This window comes from Lepidochelys kempii, chromosome 21, assembly GCF_965140265.1.
Source record: "Lepidochelys kempii isolate rLepKem1 chromosome 21, rLepKem1.hap2, whole genome shotgun sequence".
NCBI classification, from domain to species: domain Eukaryota; kingdom Metazoa; phylum Chordata; order Testudines; family Cheloniidae; genus Lepidochelys; species Lepidochelys kempii.
The window spans coordinates 5,064,219-5,088,735 of NC_133276.1; the positions used below are offsets into that span (position 1 = coordinate 5,064,219).

General features: G+C 46.3%; 1 protein-coding gene across 1 annotated transcript; it reads right to left on the minus strand.

Moving 5' to 3' along the window:
• Window positions 1-1,210: 1,210 nt before the first annotated feature.
• LOC140901476 (complement receptor type 2-like) lies at window positions 1,211-24,135 on the minus strand. Its single transcript, XM_073320399.1, has 17 exons — window positions 24,126-24,135; window positions 23,812-23,994; window positions 22,934-23,116; window positions 22,216-22,353; window positions 17,592-17,762; window positions 15,860-16,042; window positions 12,126-12,308; window positions 9,347-9,523; window positions 8,333-8,515; window positions 7,572-7,754; window positions 6,624-6,815; window positions 6,280-6,376; window positions 4,851-4,936; window positions 4,131-4,313; window positions 2,898-3,038; window positions 2,159-2,241; window positions 1,211-1,324 (listed from the first exon to the last, which is right to left on the minus strand). Exons 1-17 carry the CDS (start codon window positions 24,133-24,135, stop codon window positions 1,211-1,213), a joined length of 2,490 nt encoding a protein of 829 aa, XP_073176500.1.
• Between the last annotated feature and the right edge of the window lie 382 nt (window positions 24,136-24,517).

Here is a 24,517-nt window from a genome sequence, read left to right on the forward strand (position 1 = left end):
AAACTTGCACTGGTTTAACTAAATTGGGTTTAAAAAAAGACCTGTCTAGCATTGGAAATCTCGATGTAAAGCAGGCCTCAAAATAGACAGGAGGTTTGTGTTGCAGATTCTGCAAAGGGCAAATCTTATTTCAACCTCTATTGTCATTTGACCACTAGGTGGAAACCTAACACAGGGCATGAATTTTTCCCATTTATTCTATACATACTGGATCTACAGACTGGTACAGGTTTCAGAGTAGCAGCTGTGTTAGTCTGTATCCACAAAAAGAAAAGGAGGACTTGTGGCACCTTAGAGACTAACAAATTTATCTGAGCGTAAGCTTTCGTGAGCTACAGCTCACTTCATCGGATGCATTCAGTGGAAAATACATTCAGGGGGTGTGGGACTGACCCCACCAGGCCAAATGCACCAGTCTGTGGGGCCCCCAAAGGACGGGGCCCTAAGCGATCGCCCCAATTCGCCATACCCAAGGCACGGCTCTGGGTGTAGTTATATTCACTTATGAAGGTGACAAGAACAAACATGTAATCCTACTACTGTACCAAGGTGTAATTTGCTGCCTTGTCGCTGGAGGAATGCAGACATACAGAGCAAAATCCTAGCCCACTGAAGTCAGTGGGAGTTTTACCAGGATTTCAACTCATAGTCTGTTTCAGTCTTTAGTTTTTATGCACTCTCTCAGTACTGCATTGAAGAGCACAACACAGCAGGAGAATGACTTCAGGCTCTTCAAGGCAGGCAACTGCCATTTTATTTTTAGTTGGTTTGCGGGGGAAAAACACATTAAGTCATTTCTGTCCTTACCATTTTGTAGAACAGCACAAGCATGATAGGAAGAAGGGCAAACACAGTACCTGTCTTCAAAAGGGGGAACAAAGAGGACCCTGGGAATTATACACCAATCAGCCTAACTTCAATATCTGGAAAAGATACTGAATATTAAAAAAATATATAATTACCTAGAGAATAACAGGATAAGGAATAGCCAGCATGGATTTGTCAAGAACAAATCATGCCAACCAATCTAATTTCCTTCTTTAACAGGGTTACTGGCCTAGTAGATAGGTGGGAAGAAGTAAACGTGATGTATCTTGATTTTCTTGATTTTAGTAAGGATAGAACCTAGATTCTCTCTTACCCTGTGTGCAGGCTGGAACAGGAGGATCCCACGTTCCATCATCTTGGCACTGAATCTGATGGCTGGCGTTCAGGGTGTAGCCAGGATCACATTCAAACCTAACCGTGTCCCTGGGTCTGTAGACAGGTCTATGTCCAGGTACTTTTCTTCCATTCTGGATTTCTGGGGCAATGCAGAGAACCTCTGAAATTGAAAAGGTGCAGAAGGTGTCAGCCTGCCCGGCAAGCAGTGCTGTTCAGTGGGTGCTTGGCACCTGTGTTCTGCACTGGCTGCCTACCAGTTTCTGGGGAGAGTTTATGGTGTTGCTTTTAACCTCTCCACTGCAAACACTATCGTGCAAGCCTGCCTAAAACCACATCCCATGGGGTTCCATACTGCTCCTCTTGTGGTGAATAGAGTCCCCAGAGTGATCCCTCTCAGTGACAGAGAGATCAGGGCTGGCAGGAGAGCTTCCTGTGAGGGACCCTCAATTTGGAGCCTACTCCTTGTGCTTGCTGTTAGACAGTACAGGCCTGTTGGCCTTTAGGGGACACACTGCAAATCTTTCCTGTTCACTCAGTGTGTAGCAGGGGTAGAGATTGGAGGCAGAGGTTTGTGTGTCTGCCTGTGTGTGTGAGGGGAGCGAGAATATTAGTTTCTAGTTTTTGTAATTCATGTAAAGTGTGGTAAGGGTTTCAGACAGATGCTTTTAAAAATATTTTCCTCGTGAGTACATATCTGTGCATACGCACGTAGGAGTACGGAGTGTGCATACAATGCCTTTATTTTCAAAAGCATTTATTTCATCTTAAGTCTAATTAAATGGAGCTTTAATTCCCTGCTATTAATTCTGTTTCACTGGTGAGCTTGTCTTTCGAGTTAAAACCTGTTGTATGAGCTTCTTCCTCTTAGTTCTAGGTAACAGAAAATAAATGCACCTTCACACTGAGGAGGGGGAGGGCTCCATGTTCCAGATGCCGCACAATAAATTGATGCCTGCCCATTAAGAGAATAGCCGGGCTCACAGCTGTAATTTACAGACGTTCCAGTGGTGAACACTGCCAAGGCCTGGACGCTGAGCTTCCCATTGGTGATGGCTGGAGGAAAGGAACACTGTAGCACTATAGGGAGGAAAGAGAGTCTTAACTGAACCAGAGCTCATGCAGGCTAAATTTATAGGAGGGAAAAGATCCACATGCTCATTTTGAGTTGTACCCAACACGACAGCAGTGACCCTAATGCACACCGGGGTAAAGCTACCTATTCTCCATTCCCTCGACCTCATTCACATCCCCCCATATATCTATGTAGCGCGATGACTCAGTCATGCTTCTTGACACCCACAGACATGTTCTCAGCCATCTTAGTAAGGCTCCAACAGTTATTTCCACTGTTTATTTTGTGTTTACATTGGGAATTCTGCCACTTTGGAACCATTCATTGGTTGGATGGCTAGTTGGGTGGGGCCTTCTCTAAGTTCCCTTAACTTGGGAGGGAGGTTAAGTGGGAGAACCTGGCCAGGACTCAGTTCTTCAGGGATCTTTTCGGAGAGTGGAAAAGCCCAGATACTTTGGAGAGGAGCATGGGAAACACTGGGATAGCGACACAGATATTTGCATTTCCCTTTTCAGATCTCAAACTAATCCCACAGTCTTTTTGGACTTCCGGCTCAGCCCTGCCAGATCTGACTCATCACAACACGATCAAAGATGATCAACCTCAAAGCCTTAGTCACACTTACATCTTTCACAGACAGGGACAGGAGGATCCCATCTACCGTCATTTTGGCACTGAGTCTCAGGGCTGCCGTTCATGGTGTAACCAGGGTCGCATTCGAACACAACCATGTCGCTGGGTCTGTAGGCAGGCTGTACCCCATTTGTTCTTCCATTCTCCACTTCTGGGCTTACGCATGTTGCTGAAAGGGAAAGCATAACAAACCCTTTAGACTCTAACGCACTTGTGGGATGGAATAGGCAGCTTACCCACTGAGACATTTCCTTTGACAAGTCTTTTACTTCACTTTCATAAGTATTTCTACATTCTCACATCCTCTGTAGCAATTCTTTCAGCATGAACATTACCCAGCTGCACTCACAGAACCATTCACCACTGGTACAAGTGGATGCAATGCCACTGAACTTAAAGGAGCTCCTCTTGCCAACAGTGACTTTGGCCCATGTCTCTCATTGGAAATTTAGTTTCCAGCTGTGGAATTTGCTGAATTGGTGGCTTGTCTCAAAGTTCTTGTGGTGTCTATTTAAATCCTTTTGCGTGTCTGACGCACCAAGCGAGAAAAAGGGAAGCAGCAAAAAGAACAGAAACGCACCTTCACATTGAGTGTGAGGGTTGCTCCAAGGTCCAGACGCCGTACAATGAAGTGATGCCTCCCCAAGAAGGGACTAGTCAGGATCACAACGGTAATTTACAAACATCCACCACCCAGAAAAAATATCGGGCTCCTTTAAGCATCTCAGTTGGACAACCAAAATCCACTGGACAATTTAGGTTCACTATTTAGTGTCTTCCCAGTTCCCATTTCAAGATGGACAGACATGAGGATTCTGAGCAGAAGAAGATAAAAGTGCTCTGCTTTCACCTTTATGGTACAGTAATTCCCCTCAGCAGACCCATGGCTCTTGCCAACTTGGGTCACTTCTTGCAGCTGCTGCAGTTGGAGGGATCCTGACCCCCAAATGCATTGTGGGAAAGCACAAGCTTTGCAATAAAACAGAAGGGACAAATTTACTCATCTGTCATCCCCACTGCTCTCGGAGCCCTGCCAGCACTGCCCCCAACCTGGTTCATTTCTTATCCTCTACGTCTGTTCCTAACAACTGGGACCGTCCACCTCTCCCCTCAAACCAGTCTGTAAAGTCTCTGGATTTGAGGCGAGCAGCAGGCAGGACAGATTCAGACGGGGTTAGTGCTGGAGGTTCTCACTGATCAGTCAGAAGGGAAACCTGTTTCTAGATGCATAATACAAACAAATCAGAGTTTTGACACTTGCCTAGCTCACAGACTGGCAGAGGTGGATCCCACGTGTCATCAGTTTGGCACTGACTCAGACTGTGACCCTTCATGGTGTAGCCGGGATCGCACTCAAAGGTAACACTGTCATTATATAAATAGACATGTCTATCACCAGATACTCTTCTTCCATTCTGGATTTGTGGGGCTGGGCATCTAACCTCTGAAAAAGAAATGCTTTAGCTGAAACACAGGGCCAGAGAGGAAGAAAAACATCTCCGCAGCCTAGACAGCTCTCAAGCCTTTTTTAGGCTCTCAGCATTTTCCCTGTAACTTGTTGCACTAACCAATATTATTCCGACTTGAAACTGCAGATTGTTGTGGGAAATGTGGAGGGCCACCCTGTGAGGAGGAGATGGAGATACACTGGTAACAGCGTAGGTCCCTTCATGGCAACCTTGCAAGGGTTCTCTCCTCAAGCATTGTCCTGTGTACAATTCTCGTCATGCCTATAACCCTGAGAGGCTCTTGTGGTTAAAGTCCTGGCTCGGGATTTGGAGATCTGGATTAAATTTTTGGCTGTGCCACTGACCAACTTCATATATCACCCGGAGAACTCACTAATCTCTGTGCCTCATTTCTCCCACTGTAAAGTGGAGATTATAATTCTTCCCTCCCTCTTAATTAACATTTGTGAGGCAAGCAGAAAAAAGAGAAAAGGGCACGTAACCACATGGACAGACAGTTGTGACCTACTTACGCTCACAAATGGGATCACCACCACTCCATGCAACATGCATGCCAGAAATCTCACATCGTCTGTAAGGCTGTCCAATCAACCGGTGCCTGGAGTTAGGCAAAGGGGGTTATCAGTTCTTACCTATTCCTTTGGTATCTGAGTTCTCCTGTGAAGCTCAATTATTTGTGAAGCTCTTCTCCCCAGCCACAGCAGGTGGGGACCAACACCACTGACTACTGAGTGATGATCATAACAGAAAAGGCTCCTTGCCAACTCAGAACTCCCCAGCCCCCTGTAGAATTAAACCACAGAACGGAATCCAGTGTAGGCCCAATGAGCTGGCATTCTTTGAGCCAGGGGATCCAAATGTCCTTCCTGTGCCCCCAAGTCCTACTTACCACATCAGCAGAATCATTCTCCTCCATGGAATCACAAGCCATATGCAAACAAGTAACAACATTTTCTCCCAGCACTTTCTGGCAGGTTGCTGGCGGAGGGGTATTATTATGCCTGATCGAGAGGGGTTTTGATTTTCTCATAACCGATGAGATAAGTTTTTGAGGGAGTGGGCCAGGCAGACCCAGCTGGGGTCTGGCTAGCTTGAGATACTTAATTTAAGTCAATCAAGACTGTTGTAATGCATGCAGGAGTAACACCCCACCCCAGCAGAGAGGTCCAAAACACAGACGCTATACAGCAAACCTCAGCTGAGCTGGCTCTGGAGTTCAGCAGCCAGCTGTTGTTATAGGCAGTGTCAGTGAAATGAGACTTTCTGTGGTCACAGGTTCTTCCCTTTCGCCCCCACATAGGACATGCTCTACAAGTGCACAAGCCAGCACTACAGCTGCAGACCTTTATTTCTCAGACCCCTGAAGCACAGTCCTCATCTTCAAATGGAGAGGGCAAGTGACGTCCTCTTCTGCTACCTTATCCCCAGCGCTCTCACTCAGGCACCTTCCCCAGCAGGGTTTCCCTTTGGAGACACCTCATCAGTCTGGCAGGTGGGCAGTTAGTCAGTGATAACCCTTCCACCGAACTCCGTATGGGAAAACAGCCAGATCCAATTATTCAGAAGAAGAACTGTTCCCATGTCAAAGCAAGGGTAAAATCGAAGAGATTCCAAGGTTTGCCCTGGACACTTGGATCCTACTCTCCACAGGAGACATCTGTGCTCAGCCAGCACCTGCAGGCAGAGCATTCAGCTGGCCAAATTGCAACTAAAGTTTCTACAATAAATGACAGAGCATGAATGAAGAAAAGAGGGAGACTTATTCCAATCCGTCTTTCCTCGCATATAAAAGTTATATTGATTGAGCCAAGAAGATGGAGGGCTGCTTTAGTATGGAAGAGTAAACTGCTTTCAGGAGTTGGGGGAATATGAGGATATCCATTTGTGTTCCACAGCTGTAAGTGAAGCACAAGTAGTCAGCTCAGGCAATCTGAAACTTACCCTTCTTCACATGTGAAATAGACGGTTGACCCAAAATGGGTATCTGTTACAATAACTCTGCCGTTCTCCAGCTCTCCTGGATGACCACACGATTTCTCTGGTGGAGAACAAGGCTAGGATTAGGGTGCTCTCTTTCAATGAAACAATGATCCCAGGGATCTGTCAATATTTAACACACTCCACAAAGAAGACATTTAGAAGGCTTAGAACAGGCACAGCTAGAGAGAACTTTACGAATGACTATTAACTATTTAAAGGCACATTAGTTGTGTCCACGCTGCAAAATGTTAAGGCCATTAAGACCTTTACTGAACCATGGAAACAAAATTCATAATGATATTCACTTTTACAGAACTTGAGAGCTTCTGACCATGTTCGATTTTCAAGGCATGTAATAGTGGATTGCATATGCGGGTGTCTACTGTATCCAGGCCGGCAAGTATAGTTTATAGTCTTCCCAACAGGAAAGGAAGACTGATTTTTATACTCGCTCTTCAGCTCAGCAAAGCTTAACCTCGTTGGGACATCACAGCCATCTAGCAAGAAAGGAAAAACACATGAGAAAAAAGAACCGTATCCAGTCTGCTGGTATGTACCACGTCAGGTGCAGGTAGATACAACAACAGTGTTACAAAGAAATGACTACAGATCTGCTTTATAAATATTCTTCCAGGTGTTACACTAGGATTGAAGCCGAGGGAAAGAGAACGTTCAGACAAAGTGCTAATGCAACAAAATCCATAGCTGGAGACCGAATCTCAAATAACACACACACAGGGCCAAACTTACCACTGGCACAAGAATCTCTATTTCCGAATCAACTAAAACAACATATGCACCTGCCCTGTTTACCTCTGGTCCTAAAATCCATCCTTGGGCTGCCCTACTCCCAGGATGCTAAAATGTGCCATTTTTCAGTAGTACTGTCAGTGAAAAACTAAAGTATCCCAATCGTGGCTTCTGGCCTGAAAGAATAGGACTCTATAGGTTCAGCAATGCCCAACAGAATTAATATCCACCTAGAGACTCATCTGTTAAATGGCCCAAGCCCTTCACAAACTGATACGACATCCCACTGACGCAAGACACTTCAGTTCTCTCTTACTCTCATTGAGCAGCTGAGGCTGAGCTTCTTGTGCCGGCAGAGATTATAGCCCTGTGTGTGTCCCTGGGGATCTGTTCCCAGCTGTGAATTTTGTTGCATTAGGTGGTGTGTCTGAACATTCTTTCTCTCACTATCCATCCTGCTGGGTTACTGACAAAAGGAAGAAGCCAACCGAAAATCCATTCACCTTCACATAGAGGAGAAGGGTGGCTCCAAGTTCCAGATGTGGTACAATAGATCGAAGCCTCTCCACGGAGGGCGTAGCCAGGTTCACAGCTGTAGTTCGCATATGTTCCACTGGGGAAAGCTGCCAAAGGCTTGGCATTGTGCTTCCCTTTGACGATGACCGGAGGTGGGGGACACAGCAACACTAAAGGGGGGAGAGGGGATGAAGAATATTTCAGGGAAAATCTGAATCCTGTTCAAGAAGAGCATAAAATAGGCTGGTCTCCAGGAGGAGGAAAAGCCCAGGATGCCTGTGTTGTGTCAAACCCTGTATCGCACCGGTGATGCGACACATCCAAAAAAGATTAAATATCACCGACCTCGATTCCCCTTCACCCCGGAACTCAGATTTTCCCAATCTGCTCCTTTTTGGTCCCTAGAAATCGCCCTTCCCTCCCTTAAGAATCCAAAATATAATTTGTGGAGAGTGGGACGAGTTCTGCTGATTTGTGTTTCCATTCACAGCTTTAGGATGCTCAGTGAGACAGACCATTGCCAGATCTCTGCCTGTCAGGAGGGCAGGGCAGGACGCAAGGGATCAGCTATCACAGGGACGAGCACACTCAAGAGATTAGGGGGTGGGCGGATATTTGTATGTTCCCCATTCACAGCTGAACAGTGACCCCAGGATTCAAAAGACGTTTATTTTTTTGCGTCCAGGCACATCCCGACCAGATGTTGATCATCTCAGTTACTCAGGAGACAACACTGATTCACACTTACCTTGTGTGCAGGCTGGAACAGGAGAATCCCAGTTTCCGTCATCTTGGCACTGAATCAGACGGCTGCCGTTTAGGGTGTAGCCAGGATCACATTCAAACCTAACTGTGTCCCTGGGTCTGTAGACAGGTTCACGTCCAGCTACTTTTCTTCCATTCTGGATTTCTGGGGCGATGCAGAGAACCTCTGAAATTGAAAAGCCACAGAAGGCATCAGCATGCACTGGCATGCACTGCTGTTCAGTGAGCGCTTTACACCTGTGCTCTGGACTCTCTAGGAAGAGTTTATGGTGTTGCTTTTAACCTCTAAAATGCAAACAGTATCGCGCAAGCCTGCCTAAAACCACATCCCATGAGGTACCGTACTGCTCCTCTTGTGGTGAATAGAGTCCCCAGAGTGATCCCTCTCAGTGACAGAGAGAGCAGGGCTGGTGGGAGAGCTCCCTGTAAGGGACCCTCATTTTGGCACCATGGTCTTTAACAATACTGGCCTTTGGGGGACACACTTTCCTCTTTACTCGCGTGTAACGAGGCAAGAGTGGGGATTGCGTGCCTGTCTGTGAGTGTGAGGGGAGTGTGGAGATTAGTTGCTAGTGTTTCTAATTTATGTCAAGGCTGCTGGGGTTTCAGACAGCTGCAGCTTTTAATGTTTCACTAATGTGTATGTGTGCACAGGAGTGCAGAGTTTGCATTCGGCACATTTATTTTCAAAAGCATTTATTTCACCCTGTGTCTAATTATTTCGAGTTTTAATTCCTTGCTGTTAAATTTGTTGCACTTGTGACCTTGTCTTTTGAGTTAAATCCTGTGGTAGGAGCTTCTTCCTCTTAGTTCTTTTTGGAGAATGGAAAAGCCCAGATACGATGGAGAGGAACACAGGGAACACTGGGATAACTACACAGATATTTGCATTTCCCTTGTCAGATCTCAAATTAATCCCACAGTCCTTTTGGCCTCCCGACTCAGCCCTGCCAGATCTGACTCATCACAATGGGATCAAAGCCTTAGTCATACTTACTTCTTTCACAGGTGGGGACAGGAGGATCCCATCTACCATCATCTTGGCACTGCGTCTCAGCGCTGCCACTCAAGGTGTAACCAGCGTCGCATTCAAACACAACCATGTCTCTGGGTCTGTAGGCACGCTGTACCCCATTTGTTCTTCCATGCTCCACTGCTGGGCTTACGCATGTTGCTGAAAGGGAAAGCATAACAAACCCTTTAGACTCTAACGCAGGCGTGGGATGGAATGGACTGATCCATTTCCTCTGGCAAGTCTTTTACTGTAGTTCAATTTCATAACTATTTCTATACTATCACATCCTGTTGTCGCTTTTATCAATTCTTTCAGCATGAACATTACTGAGCTGCACTCGCAGAATCCATCAGCACCGTTCCAAGTGGATGCAATGCCACTGAACTTAAAGGAGCTCCTCTTGCCAGCAGTGACATTGGCCTGTGTGTTTCACTGGAGGTTTAGTCCATAGCTGTGAAATTTGCTGCATTGGTGGCTTGTCTCAAAGTTCTCATGGTCTCAATTTAAACCCTCGTGTGTGCCTGACACACCAAGCGAGGCAAAGGGAAGCAGCTAACAAAACAGAAACGCGCCTTCACATTGAGGAAAGAGGCAGTTCCAAGCTGCAGACACTGTGCAATGAAGTTATGTCTCCCCAAAAAGGGAGGAGCCAGGATCACAATGGTAATTTACAGACACTCATCACACACACACACACACACACAAAATCAGGCTACTTTAAGCATCTTATTTTGGTCAACCAAAAATCACTGGACAATATAGGCTCACTATTCAGTGCGTTACATTGCAAGTACTTAATGCCTGTTGTTTTTTATGAATCTTTAACTCATTTGTAACAATCTTGTCCCCACCCCATTATAGAAAAGAGCTTGACTGAAATACCAGCGTGAGGGGGAAAAACAAAAAAATGGTTCCATGATTATTCAGCGTACAGGAACTAGAGGGTCATATTCCACCTTCATAAAAACATAAGAACGGCCATACTGGGTCAGACCAAAGGTCCATCCAGACCAGTATCCTGTCTACCGACAGTGGCCAATGCCAAGGTCACTCACTCCAGGGCACCTAACAGGTAATGATCAAGTGATCTCTCTCCTGCCATCCATCACCCGCCTCTGACAAACAGAGGCTAGGGACACCGTTCCTTACCAATCCTGGCTAATAGCCATTAATTGACTTTACCTCCATGAATTTATCCAGTTCTCTTTTAAACCCCGTTATAGTCCTAGCCTTCACAACCTCCTCAGGCAAGGAGTTCCACAGGTTGACTGTGCGCTGTGTGAAGAAGAACTTCCTTTTATTTGTTTTAAACCTGCTGTACATTAATTTCATTTGGTGGCCCCTACTTCTTGTGTTATGGGAACAAGTAAATAACTTTTCCTTATTCACTTTCTCCACACCACTCATAATTTTATAGACCTCTATCATATCCCCCCTTAGTCTCCTCTTTTCCAAGCTGAAAAGTCCTAGCCTCTTTAATCTCTCCTCATATGGGACCCATTCCAAACCCCTAATCATTTTAGTTGCCCTTCGCCGTCTTATTCTATCCCTTTTTTAATGATTGCTAATATCCCATTTGCTTTTTTGACTGCCGCTGCACACTGCATGGATGTCTTCAGAGAACTATCCAGGATGACTCCAAGATCTTTTTCCTGATTAGTTGTAGCTAAATTAGCCCCCATCATATTGTATGTATACTTGGGGTTATTTTTTCCAGTGTGCATTACTTTACATTTATCCACATGAAATTTCATTTGCCATTTTGTTGCCCAATCACTTAGCTTTGTGAGATCTTTTTGAAGTTCTTCACAGTCTGCTTTGGTCTTAACTATCTTGAGCAGTTTTGTATCATCTGCAAACTTTGCCACCCCCCTGTTTACCCCTTCCTCCAGACCATTTATGAATAAGTTGAATAGGATTGGTCCTAGGACTGACCCTTGGGGAACACCACTAGTTACCCCTCTCCATTCTGAAAATTTACCATTTATTCCTACCCTTTGTTCCCTGTCTTTTAACCAGTTCTCAATCCATGGAAGGATCTTCCCTCTTATCCCATGGCAACTTAATTTACATAAGAGCCTTTGGTGAGGGACCTTGTCAAAAGCTTTCTGGAAATCTAAGGACAATCTAAGTACATTCAAGGGAAAAGTGTAAAGCATCTGTTGTTACTGGAAGGACCGCTCATAATTGATAAAAATAGTGAAATTCAGCAAAAGAAGCAGAAGTACCCGCAAAAGCTCCGGTGGACCAAGAAGTTATTGAATATCATCTTCTAAATCACTTCCAGTTCCCATTTCAAGATGGGACAGACACGAGGATCCTGAGCAGAGGAAGATAAAAGTGCTCTGCTTTCAACTTTAAGTTACAGAAATTCCCCTCAGCAGGTCCCTTCTTGCCAACCTCGGTCACTTTCTGCAGCTGCTGCAGTGTGAGGAATCCTGACCCCCAAATGCATTGTGGGAAAGCAAATTCAAATATAATTTGTGGAGAGCGGGACGAGTTCTGCTGATTTGTGTTTCCATTCACAGCTTTAGGATGCTCAGTGAGACAGACCATTGCCAGATGCAGAGGATCAGCTATCACAGGGACGAGCACACTCAAGAGATTAGGGGGTGGGTGAATATTTGTATGTTCCCCATTTCATCCAGCTGAAAAGTGACCCCTGGATTCAAAGGACGTTGGCTTTTTTCGCGTCCAGGCACATCCCTACCAGATGTTGATCTTCTCAGTTACCCTGCAGTCAACCTTGATTTACACTCACTCTGTGTGCAGGCTGGAACAGGAGGATCCCAGATTCCTTCATCTCGGCATTGAATCTGACGGCTGCCGTTCAGGGTGTAACCAGGATCACATTCAAACCTAACCGTGTCCCTGGGTCTGTAGACAGGTCCATGTCCAGCTACTTTTCTTCCATTCTGGACTTCTGGGGCGATGCAGAGAACCTCTGAAATTGAAAAGCCACAGAAGGCGTCAGCCTGCCCGTCAAGCAGTGCTGTTCAGTGGGCCCTTGGTGCCTGTGCTCTGCACTGACTCCCTACCAGTTTCTGGGAAGAGTTTATGGTGTTGCTTTTAACCTCTCCACTGCAAACACTATCATGCAAGCCTGCCTAAAACCACATCCCACAGGGTTCCATACTGCTCCTCTTGTGGGGAGCAGAGGCCCCAGATGGCTCCCTCTCAGTGACAGAGAGAGCAGGGCTGGCAGGAGAGCTCCTGTGAGGAGCCCACAATTTGGCATCTACTCCTTGCACTTGGTCTGAAACAGTTCAGGCTTGTTGGCCTCTCCAGTACCCACTGCAAATCTTTTCTGTTGACGCAGTGTGTAGCAAGGAGTAGGGATTGGCGGCACAGGTTTATGTGTTTCTGTGTGTTTCTGTGTGTGTGAGGGGAGCGTAGATATTAGTTTCCAGTTTTTGTGATTCATGTCAAGTGTGCCTCGGGATATAGACAGATGCTTTTTCCCGTCCTGCCCCTGCAATATTTTCCTCGTGGGGGGTGTATCTGTGTGCACAAGCGCAGAATGCGCATACAATGCCTTTATTTTCAAAAGCATTTATTTCACCATGTGTCTAATTAAATGGAGCTTTAATTCCCTGCTATTCATTCTGTTGCACTGGTGAGCTTGTCTTTTATCTTAAATCCTGTGATAGGAGCTTGTGCAAGGAGTAGACGCCAAACTGTGGGCCCCTCACAGGAGCTAGGTCTGTAGGCACGCTGTACCCCATTTGTTCTTCCATTCTCCACTGCTGGGCTTACGCACGTGGCTGAAAGGGAAAGCATAACAAACCCTTTAGACTCCAACGCACGTGTGGGATGAAATGGGCTGTTTACCCACTGAGCCATTGCCTTTGACAAGTCTTTTACTTCAGTTTCATAAATATTTCTACACTCTTACGTCCTCTTGTCACCTGTTGCAATTCTTTCAGCATGAATATTACCCGGCTGCACTCACAGAATCATTCACCACTGGTACAAGTGGATACAATGCTGCTGAAGTTAAAGGAGCTCCTCTTGCCAGCAGTGACTTTGGCCCGGTGAGTCTCACTGGAGGTTTAGTCCCCAACAGTGGAATTTGCTGAATTGGTGACTTGTCTCAAAGTTCTCGTGGTCTCAATTTAAACCCTCGTGTGTGTCTGACACACCGAGCGAAGCAAAGGGAAGCAGCTAACAAAACAGAAACGCACCTTCATATTGAAGGAGGAAGCAGTTCCAGGCTGCAGACACTGTACAGTGAAGTGATGCCTCCCCAAAAAGGGAGGAGCCAGGATCACAATGGTAATTTACAGACACTCATCACCCACCCACCCACCCCCAAAAATCAGGCTACTTTAAGCATCTTAATTTAGTCAACCAAAAATCACTGGACAATATCGGCTCACTATACAGTGCGTTACATTGCAAGTACTTAATGCCTATTGGTTTTTATGAATCTTTAACTCATTTGTAACAATCTTGTTCCCCACCCCATTATAGAAAAGAGCTTGACTGAAATACCAGTGTGAGCGGGAAAAACAAAAAATGGTTCCATGATTATTCAGCGTACAGGAACTAGAGGGTCGTATTACACCTTCATAAGAACATGCGAATGGCCATACTGGGTCAGACCAAAGGTCCATCCAGACCAGTATCCTGTCTACCGACAGTGGCCAATGCCAGGGTCACTCACTCCAGGGCACCTAACAGGTAATGATCAAGTGATCCCTCTCCTGCCATCCATCACCCACCTCTGACAAACAGAGGCTAGGGACACCTTTCCTTACCAATCCTGGCTAATAGCCATTAATTGACTTTACCTCCATAAATTTAACCAGTTCTCTTTTAAACCCTGTTATAGTCCTAGCCTTCACAACCTCCTCAGGCAAGGAGTTCCACAGGTTGACTGTGCGCTGTGTGAAGAAGAACTTCCTTTTTTTTGTTTTATACCTGCTGTCCTTTAATTTCATTTGGTGGCCCCTACTTCTTATATTATGGGAACAAGTAAATAACTTTTCCTTATTCACTTTCTCCACACCACTCATAATTTTATAGACCTCTATCATATCCCCCCTTAGTCTCCTCTTTTCCAAGCTGAAAAGTCCTAGCCTCTTTAATCTCTCCGCAAATGGGACCCGTTCCAAACCCCTAATCATTTTAGTTGACTTTCTCTGAACCTTTTCTAATGCCAGTATATCTTTTTTGAGAAGAGGAGACCACATCTGTACGCAGTATTCAAGATGTGGGCGCACCATGGATTTATATAAGGGCAAGAACATATTCTCCGTCTTATTCTCTATCCCTTTTTTAATGATTGCTAACATCCCGTTTGCTTTTTTGACTGCCGCTGCACACTGCATGGATGTCTTCAGAGAACTATCCAGGATGACTCCAAGATCCTTTTCCTGATTAGTTGTAGCTAAATTAGCCCCCATCATATTGTATGTATACTTGGGGTTATTTTTTCCAGTGTGCATTACTTTACATTTATCCACATGAAATTTCATTTGCCATTTTGTTGCCCAATCACTTAGCTTTGTGAGATCTTTTTGAAGTTCTTCACAGTCTGCTTTGGTCTTAACTATCTTGAGCAGTTTCGTATCATCTGCAAACTTTGCCACCCCCGTGTTTACCCCTTCCTCCAGATCATTTATGAATAAGTTGAATAGGATTGGTCCTAGGACTGACCCTTGGGGAACACCACTAGTTACCCCTCTCCATTCTGAAAATTTACCATTTATTCCTACCCTTTGTTCCATGTCTTTTAACCAGTTCTCAATTCATGAAAGGATCTTCCCTCTTATCCCATGGCAACTTAATTTACATAAGAGCCTTTGGTGAGGGATCTTGTCAAAGGCTTTCTGAAAATCTAGGTATTATCTAAGTACGTTCAAAGAAAGAGTGAAAAGCATCTGTTGTTTCTGGAAGGACCGATCATAATTGATAAAAATAGTGAAATTCAGCAGAGGAAGCAGAAGTACCACTCGCAAAAGCTGCGGTGGACCAAGAAGTTATTGAATATCATCTTCTAATCACTTCCAGTTCCCTTTTCAAGATGGGACAGACATGAGGATCCTGAGCAGAAGAAGATAAAAGTGCTCTGCTTTCACCTTTGTGGTACAGTAATTCCCCCTCAGCAGACCCATGGCTCTTGCCAACTTGGGTCACTTCTTGCAGCTGCTGCAGTTGGAGGGATCCTGACCCCCAAATGCATTGTGGGAAAGCACAAGCTTTGCAATAAAACAGAAGGGACAAATTTACTCATCTGTCATCCCCACTGCTCTCGGAGCCCTGCCAGCACTGCCCCCAACCTGGTTCATTTCTTATCCTCTACGTCTGTTCCTAACAACTGGGACCGTCCACCTCTCCCCTCAAACCAGTCTGTAAAGTCTCTGGATTTGAGGCGAGCAGCAGGCAGGACAGATCCAGACGGGGTTAGCGTTGGAGGTGCTCACGGATCAGACAGAAGGGAAACCTGTTTCTAGATGCATAATACAAACAAATCAGAGTTTTGACACTTGCCTGGCTCACAGACTGGCAGAGGTGGATCCCACGTGTCATCAGTTTGGCACCGACTCAGACTGTGACCCTTCATGGTGTAGCCGGGATCGCACTCAAAGGTAACACTGTCATTATATAAATAGACACGTCTATCACCAGATACTCTTCTTCCATTCTGGATTTGTGGGGCTGGGCATCTAACCTCTGAAAAAGAAACGCTTTAGCTGAAACACAGGGCCAGAGAGGAAGAAAAACATCTCCGCAGCCTTCGCAGCTCTCAAGCCTTTTTTACACTTTCAATATTTTCCATGTAACTTGTTTCACTAGCCCATGTGTTCTCAAGCTTCATTAAACCACGACCCCCTTCTGACAACAAAAATTAGTACACGACCCGGGACGGGGGAAGAAAGACTGAGCCAGCCTATGCCCCGCCGTCCCGGGCAGGGTGGCCAAAGCCAAAGCATGAGCCCCTGTGCCCCAGGCGGGGGAGCCATAGCCCAAGAGCTTCAGCCCCAGCTAGGGAACCTGTGACCTGAGTCCAGCCACCCAGGCCACCCTCGGGCTTAGGCCATGGGCGGTGGGACTCGGGCTTTGGCTTCGGCCCCAGGCAGCGGGCTAGGGCTTCGATCCCAGGCCCAAGCAAGTAAAGCCAGATCTAGTGACCCCATTAATATGGGGCCGCAACCCATTTTAGGGGTCCTGACTTACAGTTTGAGAACTGCTGCACTCCTCTATGTTATTCCTACTTGAAAATACAGATTGTTGTGGGAAATGTGGAGGGCCACCCTAAGAGGAGGAGATGGAGACACACTGGTAACAGCTTAGGTCCCTTCATAGCAACTTCGCAAGGGTAATCTTCTCAAGGAGTGTCCTGTGCACCAATCTCCAAGTCATGGGAGCACCCCCAGGGTAGAGCCAAGGAGCTCAGTCCTACAAGGAACCAACGGGCCTTCACAGCCATTGACCTCAGACATTGAGGGAGCTCAGCAATCTGCACAGTCAAGCCAGAGAGGTTTCAGGAAGCTGGTGGTCCCAGCAACGTACCCTCTCTTCATTACCGTTAGAAGTGCCAGGTCTTTCAGCTTGCCTACCATACTCCTCCAAATATAAAATTCCACAAGTCTGGCTTATATTTATCCCCAGGGCATTAGTAATAAGAGGTCAAGTGCTTGGGACTGACACAGCTTTACTCCACCCCATTATCCACTGCACCAGCAAGCCTGTGTCCTTCACTCATAGGGGGGTAGACTTTGCATCCACACTGAAGGAATTACTACTAAACGCTATGCATGTTCCGCATACAGAGATCTCGCAGGATTAATTCTTTTTCCTTTTAAGGAAGATTTTCCTGATGGGCATTCAGTTGTCCCTTCAAATGCCAAGAATAGACATCCCCATACTAATGGGAAATGGAGCGCTACCATAACATCCCCCACTTTCATTCCCTTGTGGCTGGGATCAAAGGTCTTTAACAACCTTAATAGAAGTTATGACCCTACATGGGCTGAACACAGAGCTCCTCTTTGGGTGCATCCGGTGGCACCAGTTTCTATCTCAGATCTTTAGCCCTGCTCCAGAGCTATTCAGTCTCCAACATGAATCCTGGAAAATCTTGTGGAGATGTTGCCACAGGCAGGCACACTAAGTGCAGGGATTTAACTGGAGTCTCACATTTGTGGGTTTGTCTAGACCTGAACTTTCTATACATGAAACAGCAGAGCTGGCAGGAGTTTTTCACCTCCACAAACCCTACCTCCACACCGAGGGGGACGTGCACTCCACACGCCGTTTAGCCCGTCCTTGGTTGTGCAGTGAATAGAGGCCTCTCCAGTGAGCAAGTAACCATTTTCACATTTGTAGGTTACAGCTGACCCAAAAGAGAAGTTTTTTGTGAACTCGCCACTGTGACTTCCATTGGGGATGTCTGGAGGCGGAAGACACGGAATACCTGGAGACACACAGGAGGAGTGTATTTTAGAATCATTGCTGGTAGAGAAGCAGCTCCAGTTATTTGATCTGCTAAAGAAATTTAGGAGCCCTAACTATGAAACCACTAGAACGAGCAAGGCCGACAGGTCATGCGCAATGGGTAATTATACCCAATTCTCTTTCGCACTGATGGTCTGTAAACTGTGAAAGAGACTTACTAGGATAGTGTCTTAATGGTCTACACCTTCCTTCATATGGACCGTTTTAAGATCAACCTGTTGAATCCTTACCAGGTGTTGAAAAACGCATGATTTTCCTGCTGCACCATAAGCTGGTGAGCACGCCAGGGCAGGCGAACGCCTTAAAGCACAGGTAATGAGCTTCGTGTCTGGTTTTGGATGAATATAAGTGGGTATCAGGTAAACCTGTTGTGCTCTTCAGAAATCCAGAAGGGCCAATAACCACCTTGGTGGGGCATTTTTGCCATACCAAGCTGAATGCCTTTTGCTATTACTCAGTTATCAAAGAAACACCAAATTCTGATTGCCAGGAACTTAACACAGACAGTTCTCTCTAAGGTGCAACCCCCCTTCAATATGGTCTGGTTCTTAAGATACCGGCATTGGACTCAGGAGACCTGGGTTCAATTTTTGACTTGGCTACTGACTGATTCCCTAAACGATATGTCACATAATCACTCTGTGCCTCAGGTGAGACTTTCTGGGGCGGGGATCAGAATTCTTCCATATCTGTTTATTCACATTTGGGGGGGGGGGGTACCTAAGCACTTTGACAGACAGTTGTGACCTACTTACGCTCACAAATGGGAACATCACCAGTCCATGCAACACGCATGCCAGAAATGTCACATCGTCTGTAAGGCCGTCCAATCAACCGGTGCCTGTTGTTAGGCAGAGGGGATTATCAGTTCTCATCTATTTCTTTGGTGTTTGAGCTTTCCTGAGAAGCTCAGTTCTTCTGGGAAGCTCTTCTCCCCAGCCACAGCAGGTGGGGACCAACACCACTGACTTCTGACTGACCACCACTGGAGAAATGCTCCTTGCCAGAGCCGAACTCCCCAGCCTCTTGTAGAATTAATCTCTAGTACAGAAGCCCATGTCGGACCAATGAGCTGCTATTTTGGATCCCCCGTCTCACAGATCTCCTTCTGGTTCCCTCAAGTCCTACTCACCACATCAGATGGATCATTCCCCACCACTGAACCACAAGCCAAAGGCAAACTAGGAACACCACTACAGCATTTCCCCCTGGCATTTTCAGGCAGGTTGCCAAGAGGGGTTTTGATTTTCTCATGATGGAGGAGATACATTTCCGTGGGTGCGGGCCAGGCAGACCCAGCTGGGGTCTGGCTAGCTTGAGATTCATAAACTAAGTCAATCAAGACTGTTGTAATGCATGCAGGAGTAACACCCCACCCCAGCAGAGAGGTCCAAAACACAGACGCTATACAGCAAACCTCAGCTGAGCTGACCTCTGGAGTTCAGCAGCCAGCTGTCATTACAGGCAGTGTCTGTGAAATGGGACTTCCTGTGGTCACAGGTTCTTCCCTTTCGCCCTCACATAGGACACGCTCTACAAGGTCACAAACCAGCACTACAGCTGCAGACCCCTGAAGCACAGTCCTCATCCTCAAATGGAGCGGGCATATGACGCCCTCTTCTGCCACCGTATCCCCAGCATTCTCACTCGGGCACCTTCCCCAGCAGGGTTTCCCTTTGGAGACACCTCATCAGTCTGGCAGGTGGGCAGTTAGTCAGTGAAAACCCTTCCACCCAACTCCGTACGGGAAAACAGCCATTTCCAATGATTCCGAAGAAGAACTATTCCCGTGTCCAAGCAGGGGTAAAATCCAAGAGATTCCAAGGTTTGCCCTGGTCACTTGGATCCTACTCTCCACAGGAGACATCTGTGCTCAGCCAGCACCTGCAGGCAGAGCATTCAGCTGGCCAAACTGCAACTAAAGTTTGTACAATCAATGGCAGAGCATGAGTGAAGAAAAGAGGGAGACTTATTCCAATCCGTCTTTCCTCGCATATAAAAATTATATTGATTGAGCCAAGAAGATGGAGGGCTGCTTTAGTATGGAAGAGTAAACTGCTTTCAGGAGTTGGGAGAATATGAGGATATCCATTTGTGTTCCACAGCTGTAAGCGAAGCACAAGTAGTCAGCTCAGGCAGTCTGAAACTTACCCTTCTTCACACGTGAAGTTGACAGTTGACCCAAAATGGATATCTGTTACAATAACTCTGCCGTTCTCCGGCTCTCCTGGATGACCACACGATTTCTCTGGTGGAGAACAAGGCTCGGATTAGGCTTCTCTCTTTCAATGCAACAATTATCCCCAGGAACTGTCCATATTTAACACTCCCCATAAAGATGGCATTTAAAAGGGCCCAGAATAGGCACAGCGAGTGAGCTTTACTAGTCACTATTAACTATTTAAAGATACGTAACACTTTGCAGCGTGGACACAACTTAGTGCCTCAAAGACCTTTATTGAACAATAGAAACAAAATTCATTATGATATTCACTTTTACAGAACTCGAATGCTTCTGACCACGTTCGATTTTCAAGGCATGTAATAGTGGATTGCATATGCGGGTGTCTACTGTATCCAGGCCGGCAAGTATAGTTTATAGTCTTCCCAACAGGAAAGGAAGACTGATTTTTATACTCCCTCTTCAGCTCAGCAAAGCTTAACCTCGTTGGGACTCCACAGCCCTCTAGGAAGAAAGGAAATACATATGAGAAAAAAAGAACCATATCTACTCTGCTGCCATGTACCATGTCAGGTGCAGGTAGATACAACAACAGTTACAAAGAAACAACTGCAGATCTGCTTTATAAATATTCTTCCAGGTATTACACTAGGACTAAAGCCGAGGGAAAAAGAACGATGAGACAAAGGTGCTAATGCAATAAAATTCATAGCTGGACACTGAACCTAAAACAACACACACTGGGCCAAACTCACTGCTGGCACAAGAACTTCTATTTCCCAATCAACTAAAACAACATGTACACCTGCCCTGTTTACCTCAGGTCCTAATATCCATCCTTGGGCTGCCCTACTCCCAGGACGCTAAAATGTGCCATTTTTCAGAAGTACTGTCAGCGAAAGACGAAAGGGTCCCAATCGTGGCTTCTGGCCTGAAAGCATAGGACTCTATAGGTTCAGCAATGCCCAACGGAATTAATATCCACATAGAGCATCATCTGTTAAAGGGCCCAAGCCCTTCACAAACTGATACGACATCCCATTGACGCAAGACACTTCAGTTCTCTCTTACTCTCATCTAGCGGCTGAGGCGATAAGACGAGCACACCTCACCGACGGCAGACGTGGGAACATAAATAACCGCTCCTCGTGCTGCCTCAACCGTGAGCGCTGACCTCTCATTGCATCTAGCAGCGTGTACACACCCAGATTCGCACCTTGGGAGATTTCAGACTGTTCTGGTGAACGCACTCTCTGCCACTTCCTTCGTTTACATTTTCAAATTCAATTGTCTCATAAGAATATATTTGCATTTGTAATAACAGCAAGTGTCTGGGTTCACACCATTAGTGAAACCACTGCAACATCGATGGGTGGACATGCCCTAAGAGTCTGCGTGGGAGTTTGTCTACAGAGTCATTTCTTTTGCAGAGCCTTTAACTTCATTTTCGTGAGTATTTCTACACTATTCCATCTTCCTTCTGACACTTTTATAAATCCTTTCAACTGTAATCTTGTCCGGCAGCACTCAGAGAGCCACGCTTCCACCGGCATCAGTGTGCAAGTTCCACCAAAGTCAACTGAGCTTCTTGTGCCGGCAGTGATTATAGCCCTGTGTCTCTCCCTGGGGAATCTATTAACTTAGGCTTGAATAAAGACTGGGAGTGGACGGGTCATTCCACAAAGCAAAACTATTTCCCCATGTTTATTCCCCTCCCTCTCCCATGACTGTTCCTCAGTCAGCTGCTGGAAATGGCCCACCTTGATTATCACTGCAATATGTTTCCCTCTCCGCACCGCAGCTCTCCTGCTGGTAATAGCTCACCTTACCTGATCACTCTCGTTACAGTGTGTATGGTAACACCCATTGTTTCATGTTCTCTATGTATATAGATCTCCCCACTCTATTTTCCACTGAATGCATCCGATGAAGTGAGCTGTAGCTCACAAAAGCTTATGCTCAAATAAATGTGTTAGTCTCTAAGGTGCCACAAGTCCTCCTGTTCTTTTTGCGGATACAGACTAACACAGCTGCTGCTCTGAAACCTATTCCCAGCTGTGAATTTTGTTGCATTAGATGGTGTGTCTGAACATTCTTTCTCTCACTATCCATCCTGCTGGGTTACTGACAAAAGGAAGAAGCCAACCGAAAATCCATTCACCTTCACATAGAGGAGAAGGGTGGCTCCAAGTTCCAGATGTGGTACAATAGATCGAAGCCTCTCCACGGAGGGCGTAGCCAGGTTCACAGCTGTAGTTCGCATATGTTCCACTGGGGAAAGCTGCCAAAGGCTTGGCATTGTGCTTCCCTTTGACGATGACCGGAGGTGGGGGACACAGCAACACTAAAGGGGGGAGAGGGGATGAAGAATATTTCAGGGAAAAAAATCTGAACCCTGTTCAAGAAGAGCATAAAATAGGCTGGTCTCCAGGAGGGGGAAAAGCCCAGGATGCCTGTGTTGTGTCAAACCCTGCATCGCACCGGTGATGCGACACATCCAAAAAAGATTAAATATCACCGACCTCGATTCCCCTTCACCCCGAACTCAGATTTTCCCAATCTGCTACTTTTCGGTCCCTAGAAATCGCCCTTCACTCCCTTAAGAATCCAAAATATAATTTGTGGAGAGTGGGACGAGTTCTGCTGATTTGTGTTTCCATTCACAGCTTTAGGATGCTCAGTGAGACAGACCATTGCCAGATCTCTGCCTGTCAGGAGGGCAGGGCAGGACGCAAGGGATCAGCTATCACAGGGACGAGCACACTCAAGAGATTAGGGGGTGGGCGGATATTTGTATGTTCCCCATTCACAGCTGAACAGTGACCCCAGGATTCAAAAGACGTTTATTTTTTTGCGTCCAGGCACATCCCGACCAGATGTTGATCATCTCAGTTACCCTGCAGTCAACCTTGATTCACACTCACCCTGTGTGCAGACTGGAACAGGAGGATCCCAGGTTCCTTCATCTCGGCACTGAATCTGACGGCTGCCGCTCAGGGTGTAGCCAGGATCACATTCAAACCTAACCGTGTCCCTGGGTCTGTAGACAGGTCCACGTCCAGCTACTTTTCTTCCATTCTGGATTTCTGGGGCGATGCAGAGAACCTCTGAAATTGAAAAGCCACAGAAGGCGTCAGCCTGCCCCGCAAGCAGTGCTGTTCAGTGGGCCCTTGGTGCCTGTACTCTGCACTGACTCCCTGCCAGTTTCTGGGAAGAGAGTTTATGGTGTTGCTTTTAACCTCTAAAATGCAAAAAGAGTATAGCGCAACCCTGTCTAAAACCACATCCCATGAGGAACCGTACTGCTCCTCTCATGGTGAATAGAGTCCCCAGAGTGATCCCTCTCAGTGACAGAGAGAGCAGGGCTGGTGGGAGAGCTCCCCGTGAGGGACCCTCATTTTGGCACCATGGTCTTTAACAATACTGGCCTGTTTGCCTTTGGGGGACACACTTTCCTCTTTACTCGCGTGTAACGAGGCAAGATGGGGATAGCGTGCCTGTGAGTGTGAGGGGAGTGTGGAAATTAGTTACTAGTGTTTCTAATTTATGTCAGGGGTGCCTCGGGTTTCACACAGCTGCAGCTTTTTAATGTTTCACTAATGTGGTGTGTATGTGTGCACAGGAGTGCAGAGTTTGCATTCAGCACATTTATTTTCAAAAGCATTTGTTTCACCCTGTGTCTAATTATACAGTTTTAATTCCTTGCTCTTAAATTTGTTGCACTTGTGACTTTGTCTTTTGAGTTAAATCCTGTGGTAGGAGCTTCTTCCTCTTAGTTCTAGGTAACAGAACATAAACGCACCTTCACACCGAGGAGGGGGAGAGCTCCAGGTTCCGGATGCCGTACAATAAATAGATGCCTGCCCAGTTACGGAGTAGCCGGGCTCACAGCTGTAATTTACAGACATTCCACTGGTGAACACTGCCAAGGCCTGGCCACTGGGCTTCCCGTTGGCGATGGCTGGAGGAGAGACACACTGTACCGCTACAGGGAGGGAAGAGAGCTTTAACTGAAGCAGAGCTCATGCAGGCTGATCTCCAGAAGGGAAAATATCTGCATACTTCTGTTGAGTCATGTCCAGCACAACAGCAGTGAGACAAATGCAGATCACATACCTCCATCCATTCACATCCCCCCAAATGCCTATAAAGAATGATGACTCTGTTATGCTTCTTGTAACCCCCAAACATTTTCCCAGATGCCTAAGTAAGGCTCCAAGCGCCATTTCCACTCTATATTTTGTGTTTATATGGGAAATGCTGCCACTTTGGGACTATTTATTCATTGGTAGGGGCCACCCACAAGTTCCCTTAACTTGGGAGGGAGGTTAAGTGGGCAAAACTGACCAGGACTCAGTTCTTCAGGGATCTTTTTGGAGAATGGAAGAGCCCAGATACGATGGAGAGGAACACAGGGAACACTGGGATAACTACACAGATATTTGCATTTCCCTTGTCAGGTCTCAAACTAATCCCACAGTCCTTTTGGCCTCCCGGCTCAGCCCTGC